This window comes from Phlebotomus papatasi, chromosome 2 (genome assembly GCF_024763615.1).
Source record: "Phlebotomus papatasi isolate M1 chromosome 2, Ppap_2.1, whole genome shotgun sequence".
NCBI lineage: Eukaryota > Metazoa > Arthropoda > Insecta > Diptera > Psychodidae > Phlebotomus > Phlebotomus papatasi.
In genome coordinates this window covers 103,888,830-103,909,921 of record NC_077223.1, presented here as the reverse complement: position 1 = coordinate 103,909,921, position 21,092 = coordinate 103,888,830, and the positions used below count along the sequence as shown (strand labels likewise).

Genomic DNA, 21,092 nt, shown 5'->3' with positions numbered 1-21,092 from the left:
CTTTTAAAATTTTAAATGCTGATTTCATCATAAAACAACATTTTAGATAAAAATAAAAATATGTTTGAGCAATAATTTTGCATTGACCATATATACACCATATCAGTATGGATATAAAGTAGAAATGGTTTTGGAAATGCGTATCGCTTTGTTGGTGGGATCAGTTCAACCGGGTGAAAAAAAGCGAGGGAAAACTTGACAATATTATAACCTCAAAATTCCGTCAAGCGTAAAAAAAATCTATTTTTGGTATAAAAAATCGAAATTTAGATAATTTGAGTTTAGTATCATAAATAATAAATTTTATAAATTGAAAATATGTTAATAAACTGAAAAATTATTCAGATTTTGTAGGAAAAATCTTGGAAAACAAAAATCGTTGAGAAAAAAACTTTCGTTAAGTCCCGCCAATGCCCTTTTTGAATCAGGCAACCCCAATCAATTGTCACATCATTTTGTGTATAATAATTTTTTTCAGTGGGCGCGGTTTTTCTTTTTATCAGTTTCCCCACTGAAAAAAATGTAATCTATCATCATCTAAAGACTGATTTCCTCACTGCCCAACTCATACATGTGAGTATTAATTGATATTGCATTGCTTATCGATAGAATTCCGAGAAAACCCAATGGCTCCAATAAGATATGGCGCCCTCGATTGTTTGCGTGTTTTTTTCTTGTTGTTTCCCTACAAATTTCGCGAAAAGCGTTATCACGTGAATGCTGGTGGATTGGTGAGGAGTGTTGGCTATTTATAAACTGGTGTGAATTGTAAACACTGAATCACACATTCCTCACTAACACCATAACCTCACAGTCTGATTGTTTTGGGCGATTGGCGTCGTTGAGGCAATAATTTAATGATAAGGGGAAAACCCTTGAAATGGGCTCAGTTTGGTGGCAGTGTTTGATGGATAAACTCTCGCTCTCTCTCTTTGGCAGATCTCCAAACCTAAATTCCCACCGCAATTATGGAATCCAGCGAACTGGAGATGTTTGCTGAAGTGAAGATGGATACCAGGGAGAAGCACATCGATTACCTGAACTTGCGCACGTGGACCAAATTCTTCCTCAAAGTGGAGAAGATGAGATCCTTTCCGTGTTACTTGAGAATTTCCATGATGCATAGCAAAGATGATATTAGCACCAACATGACTATCAAAATTAATGTTCCCGGAATTAATGTACAAATGGTGAGTCCCTCCCTCAATTTCTTATCAATTTCCTGTGATTTGTTTTTTTTCTGTGCCCGTTTGTACGCTAAAAATGCCAAATTATTCATCAACTGAAAGTGCAGCTGGATTAATCTTTCATTCAATTTGAATTTTCTTAAAACAAAATAAAATAGTGCTCCAGAATTCTGATCCGAAGTCCTCTTCAGTGAAGAATAATTAGTTTTTTGGCGCTTCAGGTTCAGACTGTCCACAAAAACTACCTGGTATTAGCAAAATAATTACCTATGGAAAGGGTCGGGACGGTCATTTAGTAAAATATGTTACAGAAAAGAATATTCAGAAGCCTTTTGAGTAATTCTTCTTCAAAAGAAACTTTTTATTACCGAATAGCGAGGTATAGTTATCGTAAATTCATAATTTTTTCAAGAAAATAATTTCCAAGGTTTAATTTTTATTTATTTAAATGTTAAAAAATAAGATTTTCTATTCAAATTAAAAAAAAAAAATAAATGTAAAAATTGCGAAGAAGTCAAGAAATGCTGTTTCTTAAATTTATTATTTAAATAAATATTTCACGCCGTTTCAAATTAAAAAAAAAGCCAGTGATAAACCTAGGTCAGCTTATAGAGTTGCGATTCATTCATTGCAAATTTGGATTGTGGCAAACTTGAACGATATTTATACATAAATAATGCAAATTTCGTTTAATAATTCTTAAAGGAATGAAAAAATTGGATGAGAAATGTATAAAAGTGTCTGAAAATCTTTAAAGTCGATTATCTCGGAAACTATGAGAGATAGAGGCCTCAAACTTTACATCCATTTAGAGCCACTTCCAGGCTTGATATGTGCAAAATTTCACTGGAAAATTAAGAAAATTGAACGAGAAATGCATAAAAGTGTCTGAAAATCTTTAAAGTTGATTATCTCGGAAACTATGAGAGATAGAGGCCTCAAACTTTACATCCGTTTGGAGCCTCTTTCAGGCTTGATATGTGCAAAATTTCACTGGAAAATTAAGAAAATTGGACGAGAAATGCATAAAAGTGTCTGAAAATCTTTAAAGTCGATTATCTCGGAAACTATGAGAGATAGAGGCCTCAAACTTTACATCCGTTTGGAGCCTCTTTCAGGCTTGATATGTGCAAAATTTCACTGGAAAATTAAGAAAATTGGACGAGAAATGCATAAAAGTGTCTGAAAATCTTTAAAGTCGATTATCTCGGAAACTATGAGAGATAGAGGCCTCAAACTTTACATCCGTTTGGAGCCTCTTTCAGGCTTGATATGTGCAAAATTTCACTGGAAAATTAAGAAAATTGGACGAGAAATTCATAAAAGTGTCTGAAAATCTTTAAAGTCGATTATCTCGGAAACTATGAGAGATAGAGGCCTCAAACTTTACATCTGTTTAGGGCCTTCTTCAGGCTTGATATGTGCAAAATTTCACTGGAAAATTAAGAAAATTGGACGAGAAATTCATAAAAGTGTCTGAAAATCTTTAAAGTTGATTATCTCGGAAACTATGAGAGATAGAGGCCTCAAACTTTACATCCGTTTGGAGCCTCTTTCAGGCTTGATATGTGCAAAATTTCACTGGAAAATTAAGAAAATTGGTCGAGAAATGCATAAAAGTGTCTGTAAATCTTTAAAGTCGATTATCTCGGAAACTATGAGAGATAGAGGCCTCAAACTTTACATCCATTTAGAGCCTATTTCAGGCTTGATATGTGCAAAATTTCACTGGAAAATTAAGAAAATTGGACGAGAAATTCATAAAAGTGTCTGAAAATCTTTAAAGTCGATTATCTCGGAAACTATGAGAGATAGAGGCCTCAAACTTTACATCTGTTTAGGGCCTTCTTCAGGCTTGATATGTGCAAAATTTCACTGGAAAATTAAGAAAATTGGACGAGAAATTCATAAAAGTGTCTGAAAATCTTTAAAGTTGATTATCTCGGAAACTATGAGAGATAGAGGCCTCTAACTTGACATTACACTAGAGTTTCGTTTAGGCTTAAGAAGTGCAAAATCCGCGAAAAATTTGGAGGTCTGCGAAAATTCGCGAAAAATTTCGCGGCCCCTGAAAATCCGCGAAAAATTTCGCATCCCGGGAAAATCCGTGAAAAATTTCGCGACCCGGGATAATCCGATAATTTTTCCCACCCGACGCTACGGGAAAAATTTCTTAAAATTGCAATCTTCAACTTGAAATGTCTCGAGAAATCATGGAGCAATCTCCAATTTTCTTTTTAAATTAGTCTACTCAAGTAGCGCTACAACATGAACATAAAATGGTTGAAATTGCTTAGGTCAATTTCGAGAAAACCTAGAAAAACCGGTTTTAAACCGGTTTAAAAAAGCGCATTCTTAACCGTTTTTTAACTGAACTCTGCGTGTTTTTAAGCGCATTTACCATTTTAAGATTGAGCTGTGCGTGATTTTAAGCGCATTTGCCGTTTTAAGATTGAGCTGTGCGTGTTTTTAAGCGCATTTACCGTTTTAAGATTGAGCTGTGCGTGATTTTAAGCGCAATCTTAACAGTTTTATGACTAAGTTGGGCGTAAGCGCAATTTTATTAGCTTTTTGTTTGAACTGTGCATGTTTTTAAGTACAATCTTAACTGTTTTGTCCTTAATCTATGCGTGTTTTAGCACAATTTTAACCATTTTATGATTTAACTGTACGTATTTTCAACGCAATCCTAACCGTTTTATACTTCATCTGTGCGTATTTTGACCACAATTTCAACGAAATTAATTTAATTTTAGTGACATAACATAGTGAATTTGATCAAAAATATGAGTATTGGTCAATTTGGATAGCCAGATATTAGTGGACTATACAATAGTTGGTCTACTTTCATATATTTATCAGTGAATCAAATTTTTAATTAAATAAAAGTCAGTTTTTTCTAATAATTGAGAAGATATTTTTAGACAAGGGTAAATTTGAGTTTATTTTTATGAGAAGATATTTTAAGAGTAGGGCCTAATTTTTTGCTAGGTTTTAAAAAAAACGGACAATTTCCCCTAGTTTTTAAAATATGGATGTGATAAAAATTTAGTCATTACACTGAGAAAAAAAGAGTGTGCGATTAACTTTTCACTTTTCGGGTGTAAAAATATATCAACATTTTTAATGTTAATTTTACACCTTTTTAAGGGTTAAATTAACATGAAAAAGGGTAACTTTAGCCCCCAATACACCTAAAAAGGGTAATATTTACACCGATTTTGGATCAATACTGCAGGGTAAAATGAACATTTCCGGAATGTTATTTTAACTTTTTCGGATTTCTCTCAGTGTACGAAGCTTGGGATCGTACGAAGCATGGGCACTTTTCCCTATAAACGAATCATCGGAATGGGAGGATATAATGGAAATGATTAACCCATTCAGTCAATGTACCAGAAATACTTGAGATAGAATGTTCATATTTTGGGATTAGTTTCCTACAGATTAGTAGATTAATTTTTTGAAAAGAAATTTTTTTTATCTCATATGGGGGCATGGGGAGCCTCTGTCAAACACACGTCTTAACGGTCACTGAATTTAAATTCTGTGCATTAATTCATTACAAACTCTATTGCTTTAGATAGAGTAACTATCCAAGAACACCAATTGGCAACTAGAATTCAAATCAGGAAAGAGGATGAAGGCCAATTTTAACAAATTTGACGGGATGTCGTATTTTCCGTCCGCCATTTTGAGCAAAAATTTTGCATGACTTTCCGCGAAGCAAGAAAATAATAACAAAATGTATTTTCATCTTTGTCAGACTATTTTTGTCAAATAACTGAATAACTAACGTTACTAAAAATCCATTCCCGACAGCAATTCGGATAGCAATTTCCCAGCAATAAATCATCAAAAATCACTCAATTTGCGTACGATGTATAATACAATGGTAAGGAATGGGTTAAGAGATATAAATCCTTTTTTTTTTGTATTAACTCTTTCCGGACCGTAGCATATGCTGCAAGCCAATTTCACCATTTTTTAATCAAAAATATCTAAGCTCAGGAATTAATTGAGGTCCAACAAAAAAATATATCTTACATTTAAACATCCTTATAGTTTGTAATCATCCACAAGAATTGGATTTTATCAATTATGAATAATTAAAAAACACTGTTTTTCATAGAATATTCATATGCTTCTTTTTGGGTACTCAGAGTCCCAAAAGAGACGAAAGTTCAAGCTTTTTTCAGTGTGCTTTCAAAAAGTAAGTTTTAAGGAAGTAGCTAGGATATTTTTTTAATTTTTTCTGCCAGGCTTCATCGCGGAAAAAGCAACATATCTGTAGTCTTTCTTGGACTTACAATCAGCGCTGCACAATTTTCCTGAGTTTCGATTCTCAGCGGAGTTGTGAGGACCATGTCAATTGGCTGCGAATGGCCATTAGGGACCTGGAGCAGTACAGTCAGGAATTTATAGCGTCCAAGAGAGAAAGTCGAACGTCTGCACTGACTTATGAGAATATCTGGGAGACTCGAGGGATGCGATCGTATGGAGATACACAGAGATCATCCTGCACTTCGGGGATCTATGAGGAGATTCCCGATGCTACTCAGCGGAGAAATACTGCTCCGAGAGCTTCAATTGCATCGGGAATCTATGAGGAGATGCTTCCAGTGTCCGATGAGGGAGTCAAGAAGGAAGATCAGATGCCACCACCATTGCCACCAAGAACAAGGATAAATACCTATGAGAATGAGATTCATCGATCATTCACAAATCCAGAGTCCGAGAATCTCAAGAAGAAGCGCTACCGAGCAATGTTGGACAGTGTTTTGGGCCTGGGAAGGAGAACGTCAAAGGAGAAGAAGGGCAAGAAGGCTCAGAGTCCAGCAAGTCTCACGACGAAATTTTTAAGTTTGGACATCACTCAGGGACAGAGAAATAGTTTCTCGAGTCCGAATCTCACGAAGATCACGCGGAGTGTTTCGGAATCCGATGCCATGGAACAGTTTCAGTGCGGAGCGAGTCTTTCTGATGATTTCTGGTGTCATGAAACTTATTTGAATACCGTTTCGTCGCAGCCGGAGACAAAGGTGCCGTTTGACGATGGTGAAGAGGGAAAGATCTCTCGGAGGTCCTCAATAGAGAATCTCCTGGAAGTCAGTGAAACGCCATCTGGTGGGCATCTGAGGCAGAATTCGGTGGATTGTCGGATTGGAAGTTCGCAGGAGGAGGAACAGGAGCCTCAGGAGAAAGATGGAAGTGTCAATGGAGCTTTCAATGGTATTTACTTCAAGTTCCAGGATGAAAGGAAGCCAGAAAAGTCACCTGCTGCTGCCAATCCGGAAGGATATCTTGAAATGGGGCCCATTGGGTTCAATAGGGCCAAGGTCCGGGAACTGGATGAGCTGGAACAGAAGAAACCTGATCTGTCGGGGTATGTGGAAATGAATGGCAATGGATTTAGTCAGGAGGCTGTTGAGGAGTTGGATCGTCTTGAAGCTGACCGGGATATTGTGTCCAATGTGACTTTTTCAAGAGGATGTGACTCTCCGGCTGATCCCAGTCGCACGATGTCGCCAGATGAGAAGCGAGAGCTGCAGCAGGAAGTGCTGAGAGACCTAGAGACGCCTCCGAAGCGCATTAATGCATTTGATGAGAAGATACCGTCCTACTTTCCCAATGAAATTGTCCGGAGGAACAGCAGTAGCAGGAGTCTGGTGAGAGAAGGCAAGAGGCGGTACCAGAAGAGTCCGGAAGTGATGAGACAGGCAAAATCATTGAATGGTGATGTTCAGCTGGCCAAAAGGAAGCCAATTGCAAGGTTATCGGAAGATTCTGCGGATGTCCGTCAGAATTCCCAAGACAATTCCACGGAAAGTCGGCTGAATGTCCAATCTCTAACGGAAAAATGCGCCACTCTCTCAAGGCTCAGTCGATGTTCCCTCAGAGCTGATATTTCCTCAGGCCTGAGACGCTTTGCATCCCTCCCACGCTTCCGGAAACTCGATCTGACGCCCCTTAAAACGAAAATTTCCAGCGTTCTGCAGCGATAAACCCACCAGGTAACTTTTTCTCAGAAATCCTCAAAATCGGATATTTTCGGAAAAATCTGCGGATATCCGTTAGAATTCCCCAGAAAATTCCGCGGAATTTCGATTGAATATTCTTTACCCTATAACTATAAAATCTGCCTTTAACTTTCGCTACGAAATGTTGCTTTTTCGGAAAAATCTGCGGATATCCGTTAGAATTCCCCAGACAATTCCGCGGAATTTCGTTTGAATATTCTTTACCCTATAACTATAAAATCTGCCTTTAACTTTCGCTACGAAATGTTGCTTATCAATGTGCTTTCATCGAGAAAAAACAATGACCAAAATGCGTATCAAAGTTTTTTTTTAATGCAAAAAAATGAGCTCAAAGAATTAGTCTAGACATCGCATTTATTATAAAAGAAAAATTATAATTAATAAATAAAATTAGCATGTAGAAATATTGATCTCAAGCTGAAAATTTTGCAAAATGGCGGATTTTTTCTCGCCAAAAAAACTGTGATTTTTTAAATGTACAAAGGGAATAAATCAATTTATGAATAAAATAGCATAATTTTCGGCTAAATCACAGATAAACAATTTTTTCTATTAAAAATATTGCAAAGAATGACTCGAGAGCTTTTTTTTGAAAGAATAATTAGAGAAAAAAAACATAAAGTGACTAATATATTGGATTCAATGACGCTTTATGTGAATGAAAAAACAATTTGCAATTAGCTCAAGAAGGCACACGCAAAAAAAATTGGTTTATAAACTTGCTCAATGCGTTCGTTTTTCTGTTTTTTTTTTTTGTAAATCTTAGAAATTCTCACCGCAGAAACAATAAAAGAGAGAATTTTTTTGAGAAGAAGAAGAAAAAATAAATGCTTGAGGTGCGAATGAGAATAATGTGATTAATTAAACTGAATTTCGAAAAAAAAGCGTATAGAAAAAATGATAATAAATATTTAGTAGAATAAAATGCGTAATTTATAAGAAAAAACACAAATGAAATATGGAATAAAACAAAAAATGAATATGAATTGTCGAAGCGAGAGCGATCTTGTTTCTTGTCAAGTGATTTACCGAGAAGATAGATGCGGCAATTATGTAATTTATCGAAGGTCGTCACGGACAGAGGATGATGCTCCCATAAATCCGAATGGGTTTACCAAGTCAACAATGAGGATTGTGCCACTTTGTGAATTTTCATTCACAATTGGCAGAATGCCTTTAGTTTTTGCTCAATTGAGTGGAAAAAAATGGAGTTTTTGGAGGACGTTCTAGGAAGAATGTTTGGATGAGGCTTCAGCAGAACATTCCAGAGATGTTTTCTTCAGAGATTTTGTGGAAGAACAGTAATTGCTTCTAAGTGAAGAACCTCACGGAATGCTCATAAAGTTTAGTGTTGCTTTGATGATGAAAAATTGATGGTTCTGTTTTTGGAAGCATTTCTCGGCCGTGGCTCTAAAACTTGGGCTGTGGAGTAGTCCAGGTGTTGCCTTGATTAATCTTACAAGTAAGTAATAACAATAAGTATGGCCAGCGAGTGAAATATGAGTGGAAGATCGACAGATCTCATCGATGTGTGTCCATGATCACACTGATTGCGAAATTACTCTCCAAAATCGCGTTGATTGCGTGATTACTCTCCAAGATCGCACTGATTGAGTGATTATTCTCCAAAATCGCGCTGATTAAGTGATTAGTCTCCAATATTGCGCTGATTGCATGATTAGTCTCCAAGATCGCCTTGATTAAGTTATTAGTCTCCAAGATCGCGTTGATTGCATAATTAGTCTCCAAAATCGCGCTGTTTGAGTGATTATTCTCCAAAATCGCGCTTGATTGCGTGATGAGTCTCCAAGATCGCGCTAACTGCGTGATTAGTCTTCTAAATCGCGCTTATTGCGTGATTAGTCTCTAAAATCGCACTGATTGCGCAATCAGTCCCCAGGATTACGGTGATCGGCAAAAAAAAATAAACCGTGCGTGGCAGACCTGTTTACCCCTCGAAAGAACATATATATAGTCAAGTGTGCTAATCCGGGCGCTTCGCTATTTGGATCGTTTATGACTAATCTACTTAAAATAATATTTTTATTTTTATTTCCGTCATATAGTCACTACAGTAACATAATGTTATTATTCAATTTTGAGAAAAAGTTAAAATAATATTTTTATCCATTAAATAAGTGAGTGTAATCGACTCATTTCAATCTTGTGCCAGCTGGGTTCTTCACTAAAAATTTTCTAGAAGTGATATTTTCGCTAATGACAGTTGGTTGATTAAAAACATTTATTGTTTTTTCCTTGTGAAAAAAGTATTTTAAATCCAAAGGTTTAATTAAAAGTGAATTAGCGAAAATGTGACCCAGTTAGAGCATGCTGACTTATTTCAGTATTATCATTATTTTATAAATTTTCTTTAATATTTTGATATATTTTTTTTATATTGTGTTTCTGAATGAAACAGTGAATAATTCTGTGGATTTAGAAGAAGTAAAAAGAATTTCATCAGTCTAAAAACAAGCGTTTAAGTAGCACTCTTCGGAAAACGATCCAGTTACCCCACCTTATTATATTTATTTCAACAAAGAAAACAATATTTTGGGAAGTCAATAATTTGAAAATCAAAAGTGATAAAAACCTGTCGGAAGTGCATCACACTGCCTTAAGTGATCAGGAAAGTGAGTAAACAAAGTGTCCAAATTTGTGTGTACTGAAATAAGAGTTATTTAGTGGCTCTTGTAATTCGAAGTGAACCGTGAGAGGGAAATTGGCAAATCAGTGCCGATTTGGTGATAGAATTTGAAAAATCGACACAAATTTTATAGAGATAGTTTATCAATGCGATCTTTGTAAAGGATTGACAAATCTGCTCGATCTTCATAAAAATGGGACAATCGACACGGTCCTAAAATTCAATTCCAAAGGGCGAGATATTCGAAAAATCGGGGACACCACTTCTAGCACTTCCTAAATTTATATGGACTTTCACACTTCTGGAAGTGTGTGTACTTTTTCTATTGTAATTACATGAAAAGCGCAAAAAAATCTTTTTTTTTTTCTTTAGACTTCCACTTCCGGAGTACTTCCATCCCAGTGTACAGCAATTCCAAGATAATATCTACCCCTTGCTTAAATTCTGCAAATTTCAGAAACAAAATAATATTAATTCAGAAATGAGAGAGACTTTGATTCTTAAGAAACTTTTTCTGAAATATTTAGGAGATCAATAAGGTACTCAGCATCCTTAGTCATAAATTAATCTCCTGCGTATAATTGACACATTAAACAGGCACTTTATAAAGGCGGTCACGGGAGCTATTGAACTCATCAGGAAGTCACTATACACACGATGACTAATAAAATTAATTGCATAGAAGCCAAATAACCTAGGCTAGGCATTCCTTAACCTTAATGCTTACATGTAACATTTATTTAGTTGAAAATTACATTTTATACATATATACAGTTTCGGAAAAATTACAAAAATCTGTAGAGAATTTGAAAAATCTGGAAAAATTCTAAAATACATTTCGGAATATTTATGAAAAATCGGAAAGAACTGACAAAATTCAGAGTAGTACAACTCTGAGAGATTCAGAAAAACTAGGTAAATTCGTAGAAATTCATGAGAAATCTGAGAACTTCGGCAAAGTTCAGAAATATAAGAAAATGGGAAAATACGGAAAAAAATATAAAAGAAAAATGTACAATGATTCGATAATGAGCAAAATTCGCTGATGTTCTAAAATATTCGGAAAAGAATGTAAAAACTGTTCAGGAAAAAAATGAGAAAATAAAGCACATTCAGGAATGTCCGGAGAAAATTAGGAAAGCTGAGAAGAGTCGTGGAAATGTAGGAAAAAATTAAAGTTTGATAAAATTCGAAAATATTGAGAAAAATTTTGGGAAGATTTGATAAACATCGAGAAAAGTTCAGAAGGAAGTTCAGAAAATTGTTCAAAATTCTAAAAATATCAGAAAAGACTGGGATCCAATTCTAAGAAAATCGAAACAAAATCGTGAGAACTCGCTAAAATTTCGAAAAATTAGGATAATTCTAAAAAAAATCAGAAAAATTTGGAGTGATTCCAAAAAAGATCGGTTATATTCAGAAAATTTCGGTGAAATTCTAATTTTCAGAAAAACTGAGATTTCGTACGCAAATAAAATCTAAAAAGTTCTGTAAAATTCCCCAATATTCAGAAAAAACGAGAAGATTAAAAAATAAACTCGAAAACTTATGACAATTTCTTTAATATTCTGATAAATTCAGAAAAATCTGAAAATTTGGAGAAGTTCTTAGAAATTCGAAAAAAATCATATTATTCACAAAAGTTTGCAAATAATCGTTAAAGAAAAATCGTACAAGTTCAGGAAAATTCGGAAATAGATCACAAATTAGCAATGATTCAGAAGGATTAATAAAAATTTTTAGAAAGAAAGTTTTAAAAATTCGGAAAAACGAGGAATTTGTGTAGAAATTCTGCAAAAAAATTGGGAAGATTCGGATCCAACTAAAGCCAGAATACTTGCAATCAAGAACGAGGATTCGACTAACCAATTAACATATTAATTTCATTACACCCATAAATTGAATTTATTATGGAACTGTCTAACGGCGTTATCATTCTTGCACATTAAAATTTTAATGTGATTCACATTAATTGTTGCTTGTGAGCGTCCAAATATGTTATTTGTGTCTTTGAGTCACTTAATATTCGGGGTTTTTCTATTTATTGATAAAGAAGTGGACTTGGCCTGCAAAAATAAGTTTAAATTTACCTAAAGCATAAATATTTTTCACATTAAAAAATTAAAGAGAAAATCGAAATAATTTTTCGCATTAATGCTATAAATCAATTTATATCAAATTTTGCGGGCCAAGTCTACCTTTTTATCAACAAATAGATCAAATTTTGAATATAAAATGATTGAAACACACAAAATACACATTTGGAGTCTCACCAGCGACAATTAATGTGAATCATATTAAAATTTTAATTTGCAAGTGTGATAACACAGTAAGTCACACAAGTTTTAAGTACTTCGCAAAACCTAAAACGGTTTGCCACCCCTTTTTATTGTGAGACGCAAATAAAAAGATCTTACATATCCTAGAACAAGGATCCTGTCAAGGATCATGGAAAATTTTTTCAATCAATTTGTATTAGGAGTTCTCAATGTTTGTACGTTTTCACATACAATTTTTGTTACATGACCACTTGACGGTCATTTTTTGTTCTTTTACATTTATTCGTATTTTTGTTCTTCTAACAGAACTTTACGAACAAATGACAAAATATTACGAACACTTACGAAGAAAAGTTTGTAAAAAAACAAAAAAATGCTCGCCAAATGTTAATGTTACCAATAATATTTGAGAAGTACAAACTTTTATGAACTTTTTTGTTGCTTATACGATATACGAACATTTCGTAAGTCCCTAGGATTTTACAATCTTTTACAAACAATTTCACGAAATATTTTTTGCCGTGTATGAGGTTTTTGCTTTCATAAGGTCTATGTTTTAAATATTAATATTGCTTTTTATCACCTGGATTATCCCCTACTGTTGAAAAGAATGGCTTAGACCACCTCCCTATAATAAAATTGATTGGTGTTCGAGGAGAACATTGTAAGAATATGAACAAGTGCTTCCAGAGAGTAACTATAAGCATCTTGTACGCCTTTTGTACGTCCATCCGACGAAGCAGAAGGCCATTGCAATTCCTCTGCAGCGGAATAGACGATAAATCAGGATTTATCTTTCCGATGGTACTAAACACACGATGTCATAATTCTTCCGATTGTCTGAGAGAGCGAAGAAGGTGAGGAAAATATCGGCCAAGAAAACAAATGAGTGTCAGAGATCACAGAACATTTTGGCATCTCCCACTTGTCCCAGGTTGCCTTGGCCGGTATATGGGGGGGCAAAATGGGCAAATTCCAGAAGCTACAATCGTGTCGAGTCTTTTCGTCACTGGATCGAGTTTACTGAGCCCGCGGGGCCATGGCGGATATCGTGTGTTAAGAGCGGAACGATGTGAAGCAATGTGTAATTACAGAGGCTTCGACATCGAATTGTGGACTTTTTGCCTGTCCACAATCACGATGCTCCAGCTCCAGGGAGGCGTGATCTTGCAACTGAGGGGTTTTGTAGGTTTTATTTTTTTTTATTCGGTTGTTTGAGTTCGGCGGAGAGGGAATTGCGAGCACTTGCCGGAGATCTTCACCTTGTCTGCTATTCTTCTTGACCTCTTCCTCCACTTCTTTGTACAGGGTGATCCGAGAGAAATCCCATGGAGTCACTGCTGAAAAGCACTATCTATGGGCTACGGGCAGCATGTGAGGGAATTTATTGAGTTCTCTTTTAGCCATTGTACGAAGCAAACAACTCTGTTGGAGTCAGTACAAAAGAAGCACTCAATCGCGAAGCATCGTCTGATATTTTAATTAATTCGCTGGTTCGGTTAATTTTCTGGGGCTTTTGTGACTGTTTGATGGATGGGAGGATGTTTGAGGAGTTCTTTGAATAGTTCAGGAGTGTGTTTGATGGTGATTTTCCATGGGAAATTGGCGGAAAAAGTGGCAAAATTTTTTGGTGAAATAAGGCGCGTCTAACAAGCACAAGACTAAGTTCGTGACTTGAAACATCAACCCATTGAGACTTTCTTGGGCAATTGTTCTCTTCTCAAGCCAGACAAACAAAAAAAAAGAAGTATCAAGCGTCACTGTGGTGTTCTAATTGGTGAATTATTTCCGCGAATTGTGCCTAGTGGGAAGAAGAGCTTAACATAAAGGTGCGCCTGTGAATACCTTTTGATGGATGATTGTCGCAGAAATTTTTTAGTGTAACTTGGGAATACAAAATTGGCCATATCTAAATAGCCAATTATCCAGCATCTCTCTTAGCATCCGTGCAGAAAGGTAATTAAATGCGGGATAGAGATGATGCGTTTTAGTCTGAACTTGGTGAAAAGTTGGTGAGATTGTGGGAGAAAATGCGCGCGAAATATTGGAATGGAGTCATTTAATGTGAGATAATGGAGATAATGCTCTTGAAGGTGGCTTTCTTGTCTTACACAATATCTTCCCTCCACGACATTCATCTGAGAAATGATCTTAAATCATGGATAGGAGAACAAAATAGAAGACTTAAAGAAAAAAGGTAGCAAAGTGCACTTACGAGAAATTCCACTCACACAGTGATTTTCCACATTCGAGTTTTGAGTTTGAGAGTTAATAGAGAATAAGACCATTCTTGCTGGGTAAACAGCTATTCACTTTGTGGTACGGTTATAAATTTTCCTCTCCTCCGGAATCTCACGTCTTTTTCCAACTCATGCCATCATATCGTGTACCATCTTATCTCCATTGAGCGTCGAGACAACAGTTGTACTCAAACCCTATTCCAATTGCTTCAAAATGTTTTTTCTCGTGTGCCAACCTTTTTTTCCCGTCAAAGTCATCCTCTTCAGCACTTTTCATTTATTTTGTTTCGCTGCCGGATGAAAAATGAATGCGGAAAAGTGACCAGGGAGATTCCGGAGATTCTGTTGAGACCACATGTAATATGAGAAATCTAAAGAAAAACGTAGGGTGCCGGCATTACTTATGGCCAGTCTATACTTGTGGCCTCCTAACAGAAATCTTCAATTTTTTCTCATAAATTGATTTCGAGGAACTACAAATTTAGGAATATTCGATGTGCTATCATTAAACGAAACTTTTGAACTAATTTACTTTTATATTCAGGTAGAATATTACTTATATTGCGAAAATCATTTCCGTGATGCGTTCGATGATTAAAAATACGTCAATTCGTTAAGAAATGTATTAACGATCTTACAATTTTTAATGACTAAATTCTATATCTTCAAATGCAAATATTTAGTTGTATTTTTCAAAACTTTTTTCCTTAGTAAATATATTTCCTATCTTTACTTGATTTTCAAGATTTTTGAAACAATAAATGGTTAATAAAGACAAGGCCATAAGTTATGACGAATTTGATAAAATTACTAACTTGTGGCCGCGACATTTGACGCGTGCTGCCCTCACACGACATGTATCGCAATTTGATTTGGGGAATTGTCAATCGGATTGTTTTGGTTCAGTGAATCGGATTTTTTTGGCAAATATCTATGAAAGTTTAAGGTAAGCGTTGAAATCGTAATATAAAATTGCTTATAAATAAGTGTTGTATTTGATCTCACTGTTTTTTCCCATGAACTTGCATTTTGCTGTACATAACCTAACTTTTAACTCTCTTAGGATAACAACACCAATGAAAAATAAGAGAAAACAACAAAAAAGAGCCCTAAGAGTTCAACTCAGAGGATGCGAGGATAATTGAGAAACATTGAGAATAAATTGATCACGACCAGATTATTCCAGTCCTTCCAGTTGTACCACATTCCTCACGTAAAACTTTGCAATAAAGTCTCCGGAAGAAACTTCATCACGGAGGCTTTCACAGTGTCTCTAGGAAAGGAAACAAATGAGGATATTGTAAGGTGGGCTCTTCATGCAGCCAAATATGATTTTTTTTAATCACGAAAGCCGGATTACCGGTCACCGTGAAAAGGAATCACTATTAATAGTACAGTGCTCAATTATGACGAAAATCTTTGAAAAACTATTATAAAAACCATGTAAATAAATAATAAAAAATATCATATCACTTAAAATTCCTTCCTTTTCTTTTGTACTAAAATTATTTTATTACTAAGTCAGTTTTATATCATTTAAAATTGTGGCCATAAGTTATTCCACGAGTGGCCATAAGTTCGTAAAAGAGGCCACAAGTTATGAATTTCACATGCTCGGAAAAATCACATATTTTCCGACGGTTTCCGGATTTTCTTTGTAAATTCATTTGAATATATCGAAAGAAACTACATGAAAGAACCTACAGGTAAAATTTTGCTTCAATTGATTAAAAAGGTCAGCAGCTATAAGCAGATATATTCTTAATGTGGCCATATGTAATGTCTGCACCCTACATACACTGTGGATAATTAGCTTTCTAAATACAAAATCTTAATATAAAATTTTTTATTGTCAATATTTATATTTATGGAATATGAGAAAACTAGGAATGTGTCTCGTTTGTAGATGATTTCAAGACCTTTCAAATGGTACCATAGTTGTGAAGAACAGTTAAATGATTTGTCAAAAAAATCAAAAAATAACTTCAAATAAAATTAATTTGGAAGACCGCCATTTTGATCTGAATAAAATGCAACATGAGTCCTTTTGCGATCATTAAAGATCGGTCAACCAGTTAAGACGTAACACAGAAAAAACTTACTTAGATGGCTGCAATGTCTTTTTAAAAGGCCAGGCGTCTCGTAGGGTAAATTAAGCTAATTCAAAACTTGCTCCAAATGGAAATTTTTCGCTACTCCAAATGGAAACGTCAATGTTTTCATGATAAATACAGCACTAAGTTACTATTTTTATATATTTCTATACCACAGTTTCATTATTTAGTAAATTTCGCTCCAAATAAAGCGAAAATCCATTCATTTTCACAAATTTTAATTTGTTAATTTCTCAGAAAAATTAAAAGTGTACCTTTTTACCATCGAATTTTTTTATCGATCGACCATGTTTTCCAATGAAAAACACAATAAGTTGACTGTTGTTTATTCGTTTTGTTTAATATTTATGTCGTATTTCTGACTAATTTTATTAAAATTAAGTACTAATCTTTATTGCTAATGGTACGTGAAGTTTTCAAATGAAATAATTACCTATTTCGTGAACAAAAAGGTTTTTTTTTTCAATTGTCTGCAAATGCTTCAATAGGAAACCTCGGAAATATGATTTTTTGGAGAGATTTTCTTATTGTTTTAGATGGGAAAGGTGAAAGTACCATGAATAAGAACAAATTCTGCACTTAAGAGTAACTCAACAAAGTTTTGGAAGCCTTTCGTCGCGGTTTCACTTACACTGTTTGTCTCCAATTAGAAAATTTCCCTTGTCCCCATTTGGATTAATTTGTTTTCAATAGAAGTATTTTACACTCGCGTATTTTTCTTGTATTTAAGAAGTTTTCAAATTATATCTAAAGAATTGTCACTAAACAGCAACGTTCTAGAAGAGTCAAGGAGCAAAATTATGTAATTCTCTTCAGAAAAAAATTTAACTTAATGTGTTGAATCTGAATCTGAAAAATGGTTTTGAATTCGGACATTTACCCTACTAAAACCCCTTTCAGTCCCGAGGACTTAAAGTCCGTCTATAGTAGCCTTTTTACGATTTTTTATAACATTCTTTCTTCTTCGAATCATCCGAATCATCCGAATAACGAAGCGGGCACTGTAATTTCTCTCTCATTATTTCAAGCAAAAATTAACTACTTCTTATTTTGTAAAAGGGTTATGTCCGAATTTAAGGTTATGAAAAACTTAACCTTGAAAAAAAGACGATTTCGTGACTGAAAATTCCAATTTTCTAAAGAATTCTTAGGTCCTATATTTAATTATATTTTAATATTAAAAAAATGCTTCAGAAATATTTTACGCAGCTAGATCCTGTTACGTTTATGTTTATAGGATCAGGATTTTATTTTTTGACGTTTTAAGAAATTGCGATGGCTGAAATTGTTGATCAATACTTTCTTTAGAAGAAAGGTGAAATAAAATTTTATTTATGTGCCATTGTATGCATTGCATTTTTTAGGTTAGGCCTAACATAACCTGAAACCTGACTACACAAATTTATCTATTGGTTAAGGGAGATAATGAGGCTTCGTTATTTGAAATTAACAAAACCTTTTTGATGTAGGGTAAAGTGATATAATTTGGAATTAGTGTTACAAGTTGGACAATTCGCCGGTACAAGTTGGACATGGCTTTTTTCTTGATAAATACAGTACAAAATTTGTTTTTAAGCACAAGGAACCAAATTATAAAACTAAAGCATTAAAAATATACAAATAAAAATGAAGTACTAAATTTATCAAACAAAAAGCCCTGTCCAAATTATACCATATTGTCCAACTTGTACCACTTTACCCTATTTTGAGATTTTAACTTTCGAAATTTAGAAATTTGATTCCGAAGCCGCGAAAAAATTGTTCGACTATTTAAGGTTAGGTTTAGTATAACCTACAACTTTTCTAATTTACAAATCAAATTTAAATAATGACATCTTGTGTGAATTATTTTAGTACATCCCTGTACTAAATATTGATCTCCAACAATTCTCAGAATAATTAAAGGGCAAGAGAGGCTAAAGTGTAGAAAAGTGCATAAAGCTTCGTGAAAAATTATGTTTCCTCATTAAAATAAATGAATACATTACTTACTTAGAGAACCATGAAAAAACTAATTTCATTCTTAATTTAAAGCACTTTCTTCAATTTTTTGCCTACTCTGCTTAATGCATGTTTTTTTTCTGGCATAAATTTTACGTAACCAGAATCTGGATTATCTTGTTAAGTTTATGAAACAAGACTAAACAGTTTTTTTGCATAAGTTATGAATTGTGCATTAGCTCAAAGGTGTTTAGAAAAAATTAAGTCAGTGTCATTTTCATCAAACAAATGTATTTTTCATGAGTGTATCTCCTAAATTGTGAGAAATTCTCGTGTTTGGACATTGAATCTCTTTCATCATCTTCCTCATAACTTGTCTGCGGAATTTACTCACTGATTGGCATTCTATGGAAATTCCCGGGGAAGAAACCAATGAGGAAATTAAAATGGAAGCCAAAAGGCAATCTCCAAATGATTGAGCTCCTTTTGCGGAATTGAATAACCAGAGAAATATACGAACACAGACTACACAGAAAATATAATGTTAGATGAAGAAGATATATTTTCTACTAAATAAGTCGATTTCACTAGCCATTACTTGCTCAAAAATAAGAATTATATTCTCTTATTTTGCAAATAATTTTATTTTTTAACTAGCTGTAGAAGTAAATTAAATTGTTTTTGTCTTAAAAATCCTTGAAAATAAATAAAAAGATCAAGAATATTGGTCCTGAGTCTCTTGTTCAGTGAACAGATTATTCTTCATTCAGTATATAAGGTTAATGCCCTAGACACACTTACGACTTAAGCCGAGAGACGACTTAGTGGAAAATGATGGAAATGTAGTTTAATCATTATTTCTAATATAATTAAGCTAAGCCGTCTCTCGGCTAATCCTCAGGTCTATCAAGACCCTAAGTGTAACATAACCTCAAAAAGACAGATAATTTCACAAGTTTCATTTAAAATTGATTTTTTTATAACAATGAAAAACTAATTACTTCTTTGATTTTTTTAAATTGAATATTACCATAAAAATGTGTTTTACCGATATGCATACGTTTTAAATGAGTTTGAAATCAAAGAAAATTAAGACGTTTAGTAAATTAATCTTAAATTATTGCTCTTTCCTTGAGTTAAATAAATAAAAAATATATAAAAAATACAAAAATTTTTGGCAAGATAAAATCAGAAGCTCTTTCAAGACTCTGGAACTGAAGTGATATACGATAATTATGATTTTATATCAAAAGATCGCAATAGCGCAACACTTGAAAGATTTTTGCGTATCGGTGTTTTTCTGTGGAAAAATGTTACTATGTCGGATGGTTTATTCATCAACTGTCCGATGGCAAAAATTTTTGGAACCGTGACTATTAAGTTGGGCAAAAACTACGAAATTTGATCAGAAATTAGGGATTTATTATGGGACTTACGTTGATAATGATGTAAAAATTACAAAGTGCAATCGGATATCTAGAATACGTACGTCAATTTCATGTCAAAGCGGCAGAGAAGCATGCCAAATGCACAGTACAGTATATTATTGTTGGCGTATTATTCTCCTTAAGAAAATTGCCTCAAATAATGAGGAAATTGCTCATTACACTGCTAATTATTGAACTCTTCAAATATTGGTCGCTTTTGCATAAAATTATGGTTAAAACCATTTACTTCAAATCGAGTTAAAAATTTGCTCTGCAATTAGATAATAAAAGATTCTTATTTAATTAATTGCAGAGTATATTTTTGAATCGTAACATTACAAAACTATATTATGAACTATTATTATTAAATTATGTATTTATTATTCATCTCTTAAATATCTCTAATTATTTAATTGCAGGCTAAATTCTTAAACCGTTTCACAACAAAAACATAATTATTAACTTGATTTTGAGTTTTTAACTAACTAAAATTCGGTGAGAAAACGAAAAATAATTAAATGAATAATGAGTAAAATTAGGAGTAGCGTTCGAACATTAATTATCTTTCGGAATTCAGTAATTATTGAATATAATAAATAATTTGCACATGAGGTATAACGTATAAGTATGCATACTTGATTGTAGAATTTTAAGTATATAATTTCCATAATTTCTATTCTATTTATTGTTTAATAAGTAAATATTTTAAAATTAAAACCAAAAATTAAATAGACTGAAAGCTATTTTAATTTAGATTACTTCTTTGTTTTATTATTTCTTTAAGTCGAATTTTGTATATTCTTTTAATCTTGATTTTGTTAAACCAAAAGTGGGGTACTATTGAACAAAATATAATTTTCTAATTGAACAGAACCACTGTTTCAGATGGGTTACTAGGGTTACTAGGGAAAAAAGACTCGGGACAGGACTCCCTTCATTTGTCTTATGGTGCTATTCCAATGAAAAAGTGACCATGTCTTTTTTAGCACATTACTGTTCTCAAGTACTAAAAAAGGCCATATTTGTTCCCATACGTCATTTCAAGGAAAATAATGAGTAGAGAATTTTAATGCTACTCACCTACTTTTACCCACTGAGAACTCACGGGAAAACTCATGGAAAACATTGGAAAATCGGTTGAGGCTAAAGTTGTCAACTCTCGGCCATCCAACTGCATTACGCCACCAAGCTGACACGACAGGTTACTCCACACTGA

General features: G+C 33.9%; 2 protein-coding genes across 2 annotated transcripts in view; both read left to right on the top strand.

Annotated features, from left to right (window-relative positions):
- The first annotated feature begins 414 nt into the window (after positions 1 to 414).
- On the top strand, positions 415 to 8,214 carry LOC129800535 (uncharacterized). Its single transcript, XM_055844999.1, has 3 exons — positions 415 to 573; positions 940 to 1,190; positions 5,450 to 8,214. Exons 2-3 carry the CDS (start codon positions 969 to 971, stop codon positions 7,190 to 7,192), a joined length of 1,965 nt encoding a protein of 654 aa, XP_055700974.1. The 5' UTR covers positions 415 to 573; positions 940 to 968; the 3' UTR covers positions 7,193 to 8,214.
- A 5,370-nt stretch (positions 8,215 to 13,584) lies between these two features.
- Positions 13,585 to 21,092, top strand: part of LOC129800537 (ras-related protein Rab-23) — a 38,879-nt gene continuing 31,371 nt past the window's right edge. Inside the window, exon 1 of the mRNA XM_055845002.1 lies at positions 13,585 to 14,110. The gene's annotated coding sequence lies outside the window, so the exon portion shown is untranslated. The remainder of the gene's footprint in view (positions 14,111 to 21,092) is intronic.

What these genes read in the sequence shown, in the direction of transcription:
- LOC129800535 (XM_055844999.1), top strand. Translation starts at nt 969, where the DNA reads ATGGAATCCAGCGAACTGGAGATGTTTGCTGAAGTGAAGATGGATACC. An exon ending in CCGGAATTAATGTACAAATG is followed by an intron (nt 1,191 to 5,449) that starts GTGAGTCCCTCC and finishes TTTTTCTGCCAG; the next exon opens with GCTTCATCGCGGAAAAAGCA.